The sequence below is a fragment of the Lycorma delicatula genome, chromosome 1 (genome assembly GCF_047948215.1).
Source record: "Lycorma delicatula isolate Av1 chromosome 1, ASM4794821v1, whole genome shotgun sequence".
NCBI classification, from domain to species: domain Eukaryota; kingdom Metazoa; phylum Arthropoda; class Insecta; order Hemiptera; family Fulgoridae; genus Lycorma; species Lycorma delicatula.
The window spans coordinates 274242645-274258015 of record NC_134455.1 but is presented as its reverse complement, the minus strand read 5'-3'; the positions used below and the strand labels follow the sequence as shown (position 1 = coordinate 274258015).

At 30.3% G+C, this 15371-nt stretch overlaps 1 protein-coding gene across 3 annotated transcripts in view; it reads right to left on the bottom strand.

The window, feature by feature from the left end:
• The window catches only part of E23 (ABC transporter G family member E23), a 353737-nt gene that overhangs the window by 61437 nt on the left and 276929 nt on the right, over positions 1 to 15371 (bottom strand). The window contains exon 1 of one of the 3 annotated variants that reach the window (XM_075378010.1): positions 2308 to 2525. The exons of the other annotated variants lie outside the window; for them this stretch is intronic. Coding sequence (XP_075234125.1) covers positions 2308 to 2372 — 65 coding nt within the window. The 5' untranslated portion in view covers positions 2373 to 2525. Of the gene's footprint in view, positions 1 to 2307; positions 2526 to 15371 lie in introns of those variants that run through there. 3 annotated transcript variants of the gene reach the window in all.

The window sequence follows — 15371 nt, the reverse complement described above, 5'->3', positions numbered from 1 at the left end:
ATTTCCAAACACTAAATTTGACGAAAACAATTACACTAAAAACTAAACACTTTAAGATGAGTGCCATCTCCATTAACGATGCGGACGAAATCGGAAGAAAAGGATCATCTAGGAACATTTTTCTACTAATTTAGAAAATTACTAGTAATTTTAATTATTTTATAAAAGTGTCAAAATATCATTTCGTCATGCTTACCTATGAATTAACTAACATACTTTAAACGTGGCTTATTACTTACTTATATAACAGTTATTATATGACTTATATGAACTAACTAATTAAATGAAAATGCTTGAAAATCACAGCTAAGAAAAATTCAGAATTTTAAATTCAAAAATTCATGGAATTAGAATAAAAAACAGATTCTTTAATTTTAAATAGGCAATAAGTCCACATATTTTTTTATTTATATTTCTGCGTAAATGCAAGATTATGACCATTATTCCCGATAGGCTACTGTAAATCTAATGTTACTTTATCTAATGGAAAACAAATAATAGCAGAAAGCTTATTTCTGTTAAAAGCAAATACAATTAAACTCAAAGGTCATCATTTCATCATTAGGCAAACATTGTGAATCGATATAAAATTTCGATGTTCTCTGCCAACAGTGATATTTTTATTTTAGAAATATTTTATTTTCAAAGAAGATAAGAGAGAATAGTAACAGAATAGTAGTAATAATAATTAAAATTGGCAGAAAAAAATTATTTTATAATTAAAAAAAATATTATTCACACTACAAAACTTTTGTCATTTTTGTAAATGTACTGGATTTAATCTACCTGACGACAGTTTGCTAATGTACATTACCCTAACTCGACCTAGCCGATAAGAATGAGGAATACTAAAGAAAAAAGAAGTATAAAAATAAAAACAATGCAAAAATATATAAAAAAAGTTGTGAACGCACGTTTGTATACGTGCGTGTTTAAACACACGTATAAATTCAATTTATTTAACAAAAATTCTCAACAGGTAAAATAAACCATTTTCTAAAGTAAAACAGTAGAAAACGATACTGTAATGATTATGCTATTTAATGACACCAATTTACTTCAATAAGCATGAGCGCGCGTGCGGGCGCACACAAAACAAATAATAATGATTTCATACATTAGTTTTATATACATTCACATAATAGAAAAGAAAACTAATAAACATAACACTTCTAAAACAATTATAAAATAAATCAAGTATCCAAGTTATTATTTTTATATAAAGTCAAAACAATGCATTTCTCAACAAAATGTATCTAAGTGCATTTACCTCATCAGTTTAGGGTTATTAGCCTCGAGTTGATAAGAGTGATACGATTTATTACATTTTATCTTAAACGTAAACAACCAAGCAACATTATAATTTTTATGTAAAGTGCAGTGGAGGCATAACAAAAATACATTCAATAAATCTAAAATAAAAATACTTCTTGAAGAACCATAAAAATATCAGTCAACCGACTAACAATGAAACATAAATAGCTTAATAAAATAGAAAAAAAAAAACAACTAACTAAAATGTTTGCAGATATTCAATATACATATGAAGACTTTACATTCTACCTTGTAAAGAAAAATCATCCGGTAACAGCAATTAGAAAAAAACTAACATAAACCAAACTGACAAAAGCAAAATTAAAACAAAAATAATTGAAATTACTTCAAAAAATTGTAAATGAAATTTTACTTTGACAAGTAAAAAGCAATAAAACATAATGCAGTCACAGAATCGAAAATTTAAGGCAGCTATCGTGTTTTAAGAACAAACTAGTTTCTGAAAAGCACATCTGAAAAATTCAGACATTAATAATTTCTAGTATATTATATGAAAGTATACAAGTATAAGTTATATAAGATTTATACAATAATGTAAGTGATAAAAAAAAAACAAAACATAATAATGGTGATGGAAATAAGTCATATGCAATCTAATTGTATTTGTAACTAATGTAATTTTCTTTTAGACACAATAAACTTTTTATAATAATATCATTTAACCTGATAGCACAAATTAATCCGATGTCGCAATGCATAACAAATGAAATAAATTGATGAATTATATACTACACAATATTTAAAACAATTATATAATTAGTTATAGAAATATAACTGATAAATATTCTGTACGATTAATAGTATAAAAGTTGATAATATAACACAAAATTTTATAATCTAATGTAAGTAAACAACTTTTGTCAAATCAGATATAGTTTATCATTTTACAATTTATTAATCGAGTAATAAAGTGAGTACGGAGAAATAAAATGAATGACTTCCTAAGTGAATTGTAACATCTATAAACTTTACCAGTGGGGTGTGAAGGGCACACTGTACGACCAGTTAACGACACTGCTGAGGACATCGGGCTTCATAGCGAACGTCGAGCGAAGAATGAGAGTGCGAGCGAGATCGAACTCACTCACGCGAGAGAGAGCGGACGGACGGAGTCAGAACTGCTGATCTGTAGCGATGAACGCGCCGCTGAGACTACGAGCAAAGATCCAGTAACGTTTCATTCATGTGTGCCCTCCAAGGTCAGACTATAGCTAGAAAAGTCTCCTCACTTCCAGGAAAATCACGCCGTACTCCGAGAATCCCCTCCACTCACTTTCGCGTCAATGACTTCATTCTTATCTCTAGGATTGTTTTTTTTCTTTTTTAAATAAGAGAGATGTGAGAAAATAAAAACCACCTCCCTCTCCACCCGCCACAAGATCTACCGTTCGCAATCGCACATGACACCGTTTAGAAGCTGTGGAAGCACCAAAAATCTGGGTGAACTAAATTCCGTCACGATTAAAACAAAACTGTTAATTTATCAAATCGATTCTTATAACTCCGCATACAAAAGTGAGAACATAAAATTGAAAACAAAACAAAACCCGAGAGAAAAAAAAATAAGGCTGTATAATTCAGATGGAAGTTAAAATTTAAAACAAATTATCAATAATGCTGTAATTTGTGAGAGAAAGAAAGCGAACATTTAAAGAGCAAATGAAAGAACAAGCAGCTGTTGGTTCCGGATCTAATAAAGAAGCTCTTATTTACTGCACAGTTCCAAGCCAATTAATTAGGAAATCCGGTTAAATTTGTGCATAGCTTATAATGAATGAATTTCAACGCTCTACAATACTGAGATTCCATTATTTACTTCATCTTATAAATTATATCTTATCTTAACTTTAAAAAATATGTAGGTAGCTTATCACCAGAAGAACGGTTTTGAATTCCGATAAGGATTGGCGTATTTTATATGTCGTAAGTTTAGAATTCAAATTTCCACAAATAAACTGCGAGGTTATGCGCTAAATTAACCGTAAACCAAGTAAAGCAATTGCCATATAGTTAATTTAGAAAACTAAAGGTGTTAAATTATTAAATTTTTAACAAACAATTATTTTTAAAAATGTGTAAATAACAAAATAGATTTATAAGGAAGTTAGCCGATCATTAGCTTTTAACCATAAAAAAATGAAAACAAAGCGGTTTCTAAACCGTTAACATTAGTAAAACAACATGTCCTAATTTGCATTACATGACTGTACAGAAAAAAAATGATAGCCACTGTTTCATTGAAGGAACAATTAACCACCATCATGTCGATGTAACACCTCCATAAATTTAAGTAGAGAGAACAATAAGGAGATACTCATAAACTGCCTACATTTTATACAACTATTAGAACTAGTAATCAAGGCAAAAACCAGTCGGAGCATAAACTTGCTATAAGTTTCGCTTTCCTCCGATAACAACTGCATCTAATGATTTACAAAAATAATATAATGATTCACAATAAATAAAATCAAATACTTTATTGCGCAGAATAAAATACAATTTTTACATCATAAATAAATAACTGATTGAAGATAATATTCACAACAAATTATAAATAACTTACTGATGATTAAAATAATGACTGCAATCTTTTTTTTTTAGTTTTCTATTTGAAAACTAAATCCTTTTTTAACTTTTTTTGTTTTCTATTTTTGTTACTTTGTTTTTTGCTTTTACTTGTTATCGAAAATTTCCGAACATATATACGTGTGAATAAACTGAATACGGTCCTGATCTAACACAAAGATAAAAAATGTTACATTATTACTTAATTTTTTTAAATTACTTTTTAAATCTCGAGTGCGATTTACCATTCAAAACGAGTATTTTTTCTAACTTTTTCATAATTAGTATGTATACTTTTTTGTTTCTGGTAATTTCCTGCTTATTTAAAATGTTATAGGAAAATGTTGTTGAAAACCCAGCGTCTCTTATTGTTATCTGTGATTGGTACCTACAGGACTGTCTCTCCAGAGACGGTCCTTCTTATTTCTGGTATTAAGCCCATTGACATCCATACGACTGAGCACCAACTACGTTATGATTCTAAGAAGATAGGCCAACTTACCTCTGGGCGCATAAAAGAAATAGACGACCAAGGTTTCTATTTATGGCAGGTAAGGTGGACTAAATGGTGGACTGGTTTTGATCTACAAGTTAATTAGAAAAACCGAAAGGAAAAACATAGTTGCTGGCTTCCTTAGATTCTTAGCCCTGCGGAGAATGGCAAAGGGGGTCTGATTACATCTGTAATCAGACCCCCTTTGCCATTTTCCGTCCTTGAATGCTGTTACAGATGCATAGATAGAATAGCAACTCGGGTGACCAGGGGCCCGCCTAGGAGCTTATTTCGCCAAGGTAGACGTTTTGGCATCGACCCCCGGTTAGCTGAGATACTCGCTGTTAGGATTAGAATGGATGTATGGAGAGATAAGTAATGGAGCTGCAGTGTGGGAGGGTGTAAGCATTGACCTCGCTTCCGAAAACAGACCAGAGCAGAGAGAGATAAGGTACGTTTTCATTAGAGGCTTATTAAATCTGTGAATCTATTTCTTGATTTTTAAGTAATTCAAGAGGACTTTGAGTAAATCTAATTGTAAGACAAAATTATTGTTGTTGCGATCAACACTTGTTTTGTTGGTATGAGGATAGTGTTTTTGGTGTTTAAAGATTCAAGTAATGATCTGAGTGCATAATTTAATTGAAGTTGGATATAGGAAGAGTTTTTGTGTGAAATCTTCGATGTTGTAGAGGAAGGCGCGGGGATCGCGCTTCCGCAAGTCGATTAATTTGATAGTTGAGGATTGTAAGTTATGGTAGATGGTCGTGGTTAGAAGAGGCCATAAAAAGGCGGTAGTAGTTTGTGTAAATACTCTGATGGAAAAGTCTGTCGAGGCATTTGCATCGGTGGCATCCTGACTGAGGCCAAACTGATGGCTGTGTTTTGTTACAAAGTTTAGAGGGTCTAAAAGACGATCTCCGGTAAAGCCCATCGGAACTAGGAACGGAGGGGATGGTGTGGCGACCTGGACTGTCACAAGGCGGGTGGGTGTCTTCCCATACGCAGGTAGGGGGAGACACCCACCCGCCTATGTATTTAAATTTTAAATATGTATTTAAAATTTAAAAACGTCTTAACTTATAACTAACGGGATGAAAATTGTAAATTGAAATAATCCTTAATAAATAATAATATATACGTATTTTTAAAAAGAAATGATGCGAGTTTATCTAAAATATTTTTGTAAAACTATTTCTTATTAAAGAAATTTCAAAATGACATACCAGTAACAACAATCCAGTAAATATAAAAGTGAAATATAAACGGATGGGTTATTTGCGACAAGAATAACTTTCATGATTCAGACACATTTTAATTTTACGTTGTTGAACATCAGAAAAAACAAATTTTATTCAAGAATTATGAACAAAGAACTATCGCAGTATAAGAATGCATTTCTGTGACGTGCTTATTAATAATTTATTCCATTTGGAAAGAAATATAACGCCGTCAAAGAATGTAGTTTCCTTAAAGATGTAGTTAATAATGTAGTTTCAAAAATTAAAACCAAAGATCAAGAAATTCGAGGCAACTGATAATATCAACTCAATAAGTAATAAAACACTTACTGAATGGTAAAACAAGTCGTTACTTAAAATAAGTGTTTAATGAAAGCCTAATGTCTACGTTACGTCCAGATTTCACTAACATTTTAATCTTCTAACAAAACTACTAAAGCTTCACTGGTTAATACTGAATTTATGAGAAGCTTTAAAGGATGCATAATTAACTGAACAATAATTGGTCAGTCAGTCGATTTGTGATCAGTATATCAACTTCAAATCAAATTAATTTTAAACTTGTTCTCGAAAACAAAGACAAAACTTTCGTAGGTTCATTTATTTGAAGTAAAATATCGGTGTAGCTGAATTTTAGTCACTCGTAACTACGCTATTCAATAATTCATAATCATCGAATTCTTAATTTTTAATAACGTTTTTTTACACACAGATCAGTTGTCAGATGATCAAATACGGGCTATTTGTAAACAGTATTATTTTAGCTGTAGAGATAAGAGATAAAATGACTACCTGAAACATGATATTACTATCTCAGGTAAGTTCAGCTTGAACCTAGTTCTACCGTTAAAAAAATTCAAGATACGAATCGGACTTTGAAATTACAAAAAAAGAAAAAGACATTACTGGTACAAGTTTAGGTTTTCAGTTAAAAATGTAATCGCACTACGTTATGTATTTACAAAAATGAAGGCTTCAAACGAAAGTTATCGCAAGGTTACATTCGAAACAAAAAAAAAGTGGGAAAAAGAAATCAATTATCGGTCATTTCCTTTCCAGTTTCATAAGACTTCAGATATATGCGCTCAACGATGAAAGTAGCCATTTTAAAACAAAAGATGTAAAACTAAAGGTAGGTCGGCCACTTTCAGTCAACTTGAACGAAGTGAGTTTATTTAGCCTGCGAGATATTTTCAGTAATTTGGTGATTTTTTTTTGTTCAAAAATTTACCGGTCATCGTAAATATATTTCTAAAATTTTAAAGATCACTTCGAAGGGTTCAGCGCTTGAGAAAAAATTAAATATTTTAGAGCTGATGAAACAGAAATTGGTGAGTTGGGACAAATTTTGCTTACCAATTATATAGCCTAGCACTCTCAAAACCAAAAATGTGTGATTTTTAATTTTACACTTTACTTCATACTCTATTATTTCAGTAAATTAAAAATGACATAGCAACCCGTACGTACTAAAAATTTCTGTCAAACCGACAGATATTACAGGGTATTAATAAAACCTTTAGAGCGTTAAACCAATCGTAGACCATTCATTTGATATGAATTGTCTCTCGTTTTAGGGGATATCAGTACTACCGTGATGCAATTCCTTTTGAACTAATTGTTATTTTAAACTGTTAATAAATTCGAAAAATACACTTCCACTGGCATTCTTGTTTATCATTGCAAAAAAGAAAAATATTTCGAAACATGGGAGCGACTAAGAAACAGTTAATTGTTGAAAAATCATTTAAGTATGTTTTTTTTTTAATATGACCAGTATGATTATATTCGTATTTCATGTACAATAAGGATCGATTTTAGATTACATTTCTTGCGGCCAAACTCATGGTAATAAATAACATTGGGAATTAAAATAATTATAGTATATGATAATAATAAAATTGTGGTAAAGTTAAATATATAAAAAAAAAAAAAAAAATATTTATTCCACGTAACCCGACCAAAAGGTTACACGACATAGGAAAGAGAAGTGGTCTGCACAACACAAATTAACAGGCCTGTCTTTGTTTAAACCATCAACATCAGAAGACTGCGTAAACAACAAATTTCATTTTCTCCAATACTCGAAAGGTAGGTATTTCCTTATTTGTTAGTAGAAGATGGAAGTGGACGCCCTTGGAGGTCATACGGCTTCTGACTGATGCGAATTTCTGCTATTTCTCGATGGAATGCAGCTTCTTTAGTTACTTTAATACCCAGCATACGGTCAAATAAATCACAATTTAACAAATAAGAAATATTTTAAGAAAGAAACACACTAAAACGTATTTATTGAATTTTTTCTAAAGGTCAAGTTGAAAACTTCAGAATAAACGATTTCACAAATTAAGACTGAATTAAAAATATCCGGTGAACATTGGTCTAAAAATGCTTTATTATGCGTCTTTTTCTTTTCTAAAAATAATTATTAATTCTTCATCTAGATAATAAATTTAATTCAATAGATACATATTTGTACATGACTTCTGAAAGTACATAAAATGTTTAAAAATATATTTTATTTTTTTTAAATCGCGTCTATTTAAAATATTTTTAATGAAAAATTTCTTAAAAACAAAATTTTACAAAAAAAGTAAAGAAGGAATTTTTAAAAGTTAAGAAATTACAAATTTAAGATGCATTATTATTTATTAAAAGTCAAATAATAGCTAAAACATTACGTATTTATCAAATAAATACTTGTCATCTCGTTATAAATGAAAAACAATGAAACAACAGAAGGTTATTAGTAGCAAATTCTATTACTACCTTTTATGATAAATATTTGAAAAATATTTATAAATTTTTAATTGAATACGAAAAGGGTGTTCATTTAATTCCTTATTTCTATCTACATAGAAGAAAGTTAATTTTGGACACTTACAATAAATATTTGTATTTTTATTTACTAAAAACCTCTAAATTTTTATTAAAAGATGATCAATACTTCAATTCTAAAACTCGCAGATCTACAGTAAATGCAAAACTAAAAGGTATTAAAAAAAAAATGATCTCAAAGAAACTAAAAGTATAAAAATGTATTAAATTCTTTTCGTTAATATTAAATTCACTAAATTTCAAACGTTCTTATCAAATGAATCATTTTACACTTTTGCACTTTATTGAAATACAAAACTTCAACCATTAAAAATATTGAAATTAAATTTACTGCAATCTAATTGTTAATGGCCAACTGTTTTACGACACATAATTAAAGTTTTATTTTATAATCTACATAATTTTAAAATTAAGTTACACTAAAAGTTTGTAATGGGATTTTTACAGAGAATCGCGCAGCTAACGAATAAAAGAAAAGAAAATTGAATAAAAATAAAAATACCTAACAAGTTTGATTTAGTCTTAATTTTATTTTTCACTTAGCAAACATTCGTTTTTTTCTTATTGCGTCATTAATATTTTTTTCATAATGACCTTGAACTTTTAATAATTCTTTTTTTAAATAAAAAGTGATAGCCATTAAAAATACAAAAAAAGAAACATAAAGAAATGTTACTAAAAAAACTACACGGTATCTTTTAATAAAATATTTGGTAAACAATTTTTCACCAGAATTTGAGAAGAAAAGATCATTTAGTGATAGAAAAGAGGGTCGAATGATGCAAACAAATTGAAATCTGTCACATCCATGAATTCCTACAAAGGTACTCTAATTTTGATAAACCGATTAATACAAATAATTACCCGATAATTTTAAAACTACTCTATATAGGTGTTTAATTATTCATTTACGACGGAGTTAATAACAAATGAAATGGATTTCGCAACTGAAACATTAAAAGTGATATTTTTCTCTTAATAAACGAAGCACTCTTTTCAAAAAGCTAATAATAGCTAATTAATTCTATATATTGTTGATATTTATACACATAAAGTTTTTAACAACATGCTAAAAATTATCAACAAATTAAAGAACATTTTTATCAAACCTTTCACTTCCTTTAAAATAGTAGAAACATATTAAAAATGATATAGTAATAAAACAAACCACACAGGAAGTTAGAATACAATAAGAAAATATTCTGAAATGCTTAAATTATAATTTTTCCATAAATATCCATCAAAATTTATTTTTAAACTAAATTTACTAAATAATATAATCGAAGCGCCCATTGCTGGACCAAATAAAAAAACTAGTTTTTTATGTCGCGATCCGTTACAAAATAAATTAATATCACAGTAAAAATAAAATAATAATCAACCGCACAAATAACGGATAAAGAAAACAAATTTGAGAAAAAAAAATAAAAAAAATAAACAGCAGAGAAGAAATAATAAAAAAAGCAAAAGATGCTGCTAACCTAGTGTTACATTGTATTTGATCGGCACGTGGCACAGATCGAGATGAGTACGTTAAGGATATCGCGGTCTTCGAGTCTTTGTCTCTCAGATCTGTGGCGTTACCACTACCCAGCATGATTCTCAGCTACAACACCGACTTCAATTCTATGCCGTACTGTTTCCACCGGTCGTCGATATCCGGTGTCGCTAGCCACCCGATACGTTTGAAGATAATGATGGTGTACCACTAGGGTCGATAACCCTTGTAGAAAGAGATTAAAAAAGTAGGCCCGGTTGAGAGAGAGTACGTCACAACGATAGTGCCGTGCAATGCTGCTCGTTTTAGTTGTGATAATATACCACCACGATATCCAGCAACATGATGAATCACCCTATACTTAAACTTGTATGAGTATTTTACTGCGTCTGTGTGTGAATTCGTTAACACGCATCGTATACATATGTACATAAAATACGACATCAGCACAACAAAATAAAGTAGTAAAGTAGTGAAAACAGTAAACATGCTAAGCGATATAAAATTTCAGTCCGGTCTAGAAAAAGATAAGATAACGCTGACCCGAGATTCAATATTAAATTATTATTATTTTTGTCATCGGCCATTCAACTGGTTTGATTCACTTCTTTATTCCTTATTAATCCTGCATTAATTTCAAGACCTCTACGAGCTTCAAATATTCTATAGTCGCTATCTTTGATATTCTAATATTTAATAAGATATTCTAATTTCTCTTCCTTCGTAATTTTATTCTCTGTACTCTTTCTGCGACTAAATTAAGCTTTCTATAATCTGTCATTAAAGATATTCTTTTCCGCATCATCATAAAATTCTCTCCCGTACTACACCATCAAGTCCCTAAAATGCATCATCTACTTTCCAATCGTTTAAGTTACGCTGTCATGAAGCACTTAAGTCCACACAGATATTTTAATGAATATCTTTTAAAAAATAAAAATAAATATAAAATCAAAGGAATAAAATAAATACGTGGCTGAAACCTAGATAAAACCGTTTAAGTGAATTTCATTAATTATCATTAGACTGATAATTATAAAGGAGAACTGACGTTTCTGCAGTTTTTTCGGGAAGCGTCAAATTTCAACATTTACGAAATGAAAACGAATAAATAAATTTCAAATTTTATGTAAATACTTGTATCTCTCTCTCTCTCTCTCATTAGGGATGATATTTGTATCTGTATATCCACCTGCTTCGGTAACATCTACGTTACAGAATTCTGCTTTCTAAAGATTCTCAAGATTTTTTACCGATTATAAGACACTATAATTCCAAGAATATTATTAAATTAATTAAAAAAAAAAAACAATGTACGAAGAGAAAACAGTTCATGAAACTTATGAATCCGCTGAAAATCAGTACTCAGTATAATAGGTTGCGTGTAGTATACTATAATTAACACCTAATTTATAAAACAAAATTTTAAGTTGCACAACAATTCAGCTTCTTAAGAAATAGTTATGTACGGTTACCGACTATTGGTATTAAAAGCTCACAATACAATTGTGATTTATTTATTTTATCGTAGCGATAAATATTTATTCAATGAAGAGTAATTTATCGTAAAGAGTAACATTCAAACACGTAATATACCATAATGTTTACGATAAATTACTGATCTTAGCTTTAATATAAATAAGTTAGTCTTAAATTTAATGTGTCCACCTATAATGCAAAGACCAATGACAAAAACAAACGCGAAAATCCAGCACTCAGACATAATTGAGGTGAGCTACAGTTTGAATAATTACTTATGATTACCGGATAGGTTTTAAAATCAGAAAAAATTAAGGTACAGTAAGTAATTCGTGTATTCATAATAAAACAATAAAGTGAATTTTTAAATGTTTAATAAACGATTTATTCTCTGTGGACGAGATTTTATTTTTTAATGATCTATCTTCAACTACGTTTGATAAGCAAGATTTAACGAGGTCAGGAAGCATTGCTTATTATAAATAATATATATATATATATATATATATATATATATATACATGGAGCTTTTTATTCCTCGACAAAACAAAGTCGATTTTTTTACACATTATATAATTGAGAATGAATCGAATTAATACGTTTATAGTTTTTTAGAAGCCAGTTGCTGCTCTGTCTTACGTCTTTTACAAACGGACTGGCTCATTAAATGAGGAATAGTCGAAAGACACCATCTACGATAGACAATGTGACGGAATTGTATTAGCAGTCGTTTAAAAGTAGCCTTCGAACTTACGAAGTTACGTATTCATATGTTAATTATAAAAGCAAAAAATGAAACCGTAATTAAAGAACATTAGATTGTGAAAAATAAAGACATCCAAATGTTTTAGTACGCACGAGGAAAATGCAATACCTATCGGTAAGATCACCAATTTGTGCTTAAATTTTCACCGTTACGTAACTAAAATAAAACGAATCTATTGCGTATAATGAACTATCTGATATTGTATTCACGACAAATAGTACAACCGCCTACAGTTAACGATCATACAAAAACAAACTCTACAAATAACAAGAACAATATCGATCTGAAATATATGTTCATCTATGTACACAATCATCGGGGAGCGGTACCGGCAAATAAGAACCGTTATTATGAGTGGTCAAAGATCAACGCTAACGTGAGTGGGCATAAGCCAGCCCCGTCCCAGATGAAGGTCAGATGAGAAGCCTCATTTCTTAGTCTGTTCCGATTATGTCAACGGTGATTATTTAGTAGTGTCGGTGAATAAAAACGAAAAAGTATCGGTGCACGAATCGAGGCCGGGAAGTGACCGAGTACGGGTGCTGGTGCGGGTGGGAGAGACAGTATGTGAAATGATGGAGGGGTGTGACCTAGTGAAGAGGACATTGACCCTAGAGCCAAGCTCACGAGCGAGCAGTACATGCTTCAGCGAGTAACGAAACTAGCAGGAAAATTACCGTTGCGGGCCCACCAGCTAAACAGTTGTGTTAGGCCAAGCTAAGAACACGTCCGGATCCGACCTGATAGAGATGAGCAGTTAAAAATAAACAAAAAAAAAAAAAAAAAAAACACCCGTCTCATTAATGGCTAATTTGGAGAGAAATTATAATCTGCTAAAGAACCGTTATAAAATCAACATGAAATAAAAGCCGGAAGACGAAAAAGCGAAAAATAACAGTTGCAAAAAATGTTTTTTCTGATCCATATCTAACGAATATCTGAATGGGAACGTTAAGATCTGTGATACTAGAAAAGGAAATATCTAAAGCAATCGCACGAAGATAATACGGCAGATTTTAAGCTCTCTACCTGCGCATGTAGGCCGCAGACCTTATTTTTTACAAGCGGTAAGACAATCTCCCCGACTTAACGTCTCTAACAAATACCAACGATTAATAAACTAGATTATTTCCCGGCCTATAACTAAATGCAAGACCTCTATCGCAGGAGTATCGTTATCGATTAAATAATTAAATTAAATGGAATAGGTTATTTTGGGTCTACAGTCAAAGTTACAAAAATAATTTTGCATTAATCTATTCCATTATTTACTAGAAACTGAAGAAGAATAATAATTAAAATTTATGTGAGATTTTAACGGTGTACACTGCAGCATCGTTATACACCATATGCTATACGGTTCACGGAAACTTTGTTCCCGAGTAACAAACAGTATCAGTAATTCGAAACGTAACTGGTATAAGAGGGAAGGACAATGTCGATGCTACGGTTAGGAACGTTGATGCATATGCTTCATAAGGTCATCGGCCTGACTCCCACATACCCACTGCTTCCGGATATTAAATTTCAGGCGACCGACAGAAGTTTAAGTCTAGTTTTTTCTCCTCCCCAGGGCACCCGATTAACAACAGCTGACTGCTACATTAATTTTTATGCTCGGTGAATTGAAATACGGTCTTATGTTTTCATCAATAACGGAAGTAGAAATTAATAAGCACGACAACATTTGGTACGACTAAAAACTAAGAAAAGATAAATAAATTAGTAAACGGATCGGTACATGGTCAGACCTAACTATATTAAATAGAACATGCAATAAATCAACATTGAAAGCGGACTTGTGTTATATAATTTCCGGTAGGTAACGTTTAACAGTGTAATTTAACCGTTGCCAAATCACTAAAATCAAGTCGCTAGTTGATAAAAAAAATAATAATAATAATAATTGTGTCCAACACACTACGTGTCATCGAATACCTCTACGTGAACACTTTGAATTGTGACAAATACCCTGGAAACTGTTAAATTACGGAATTTCTAAACATACACGGATTTATAACGAATTAAAAAAGATCGTTCATGTTGTAAATTGAATTAATAATATCAACATTATTTGATGAAAATAGAAGTTTTTTCTTGAAAGAATAAAAATACTTTCAAATTTTTAATAAATCCATACATAGGAGTATATATATATATAAAATAATAATAATATCTATGCGTAATAAACTAGAATTAATATAAAAAGGGAATAAAAAGGTGAAACAACAGAATGCCCTGTTTTGATTTCATATTTCACTTTCACTTATCCTATCGGGTTAATGACAAAAGTGATGAACAACAAAGAGTACTTATTTATATCGTCTGACCTTTATGGTTTACATTTTTTAAAAGTAACTTAATAAATGAATTATAAAATATAAATAAATCAAAACATAGTTAAAAAAGGGTATTTTTCGTTAATTTTCCTCAGTTTGGTGAAGAAAAATTTCAGTATTGATATAAAATTGGATTAGATATATTAATTGGATTAGTTATTGGATTAATTAAACAAGTAATGGAAGTATTAAATAAGACCGCGCTGAATTTTGTACCCTGATTTTAAACAGTTCTTAAGCTACAAACTCTTCGGCAAAAATATACCTTCCAAGCACAGATACTTAAACAAGAGTAGCAGCATTTTAAGAAATGCTGCTACTCTTGACTTCTACAAACAAATTAACTTTCTCATAGATTAATTTAGTATTATATAAACTAAAAATACCTGTATCATTAAAAATATTTAGGCCGCATTCGTATGAAATAGTCCAGTCCCTGAATCGATATGTAAAATGATACAAAACCGGTTAAATTAAAATAAACAGATACTAAATAGAGAAAGATAAAAGCAGAGTTTACAATTTATTTATTCTTCACTTTTAATAACAGAATTTGTAGTTTACAAATATTAAAAGAGATAATAAAGTCAAGAGAATCGATATTAAATCAATAGACAATAAAACAGTATATTTAACCCTATAAATATTGTTAATTAACTCTAGATGGTAAGAAAAGAGTAATTTTTTTTAGAAATTGGCATCAGTAAGTGCTTTACTGTAGTTGCTTATAACTAGAAGTTATGATATAAAACAATTTAGTTCGAGATACCACTAAGTAATTGGCGAACAACAGCCTACTTACGTGTAAGCTTCTGAC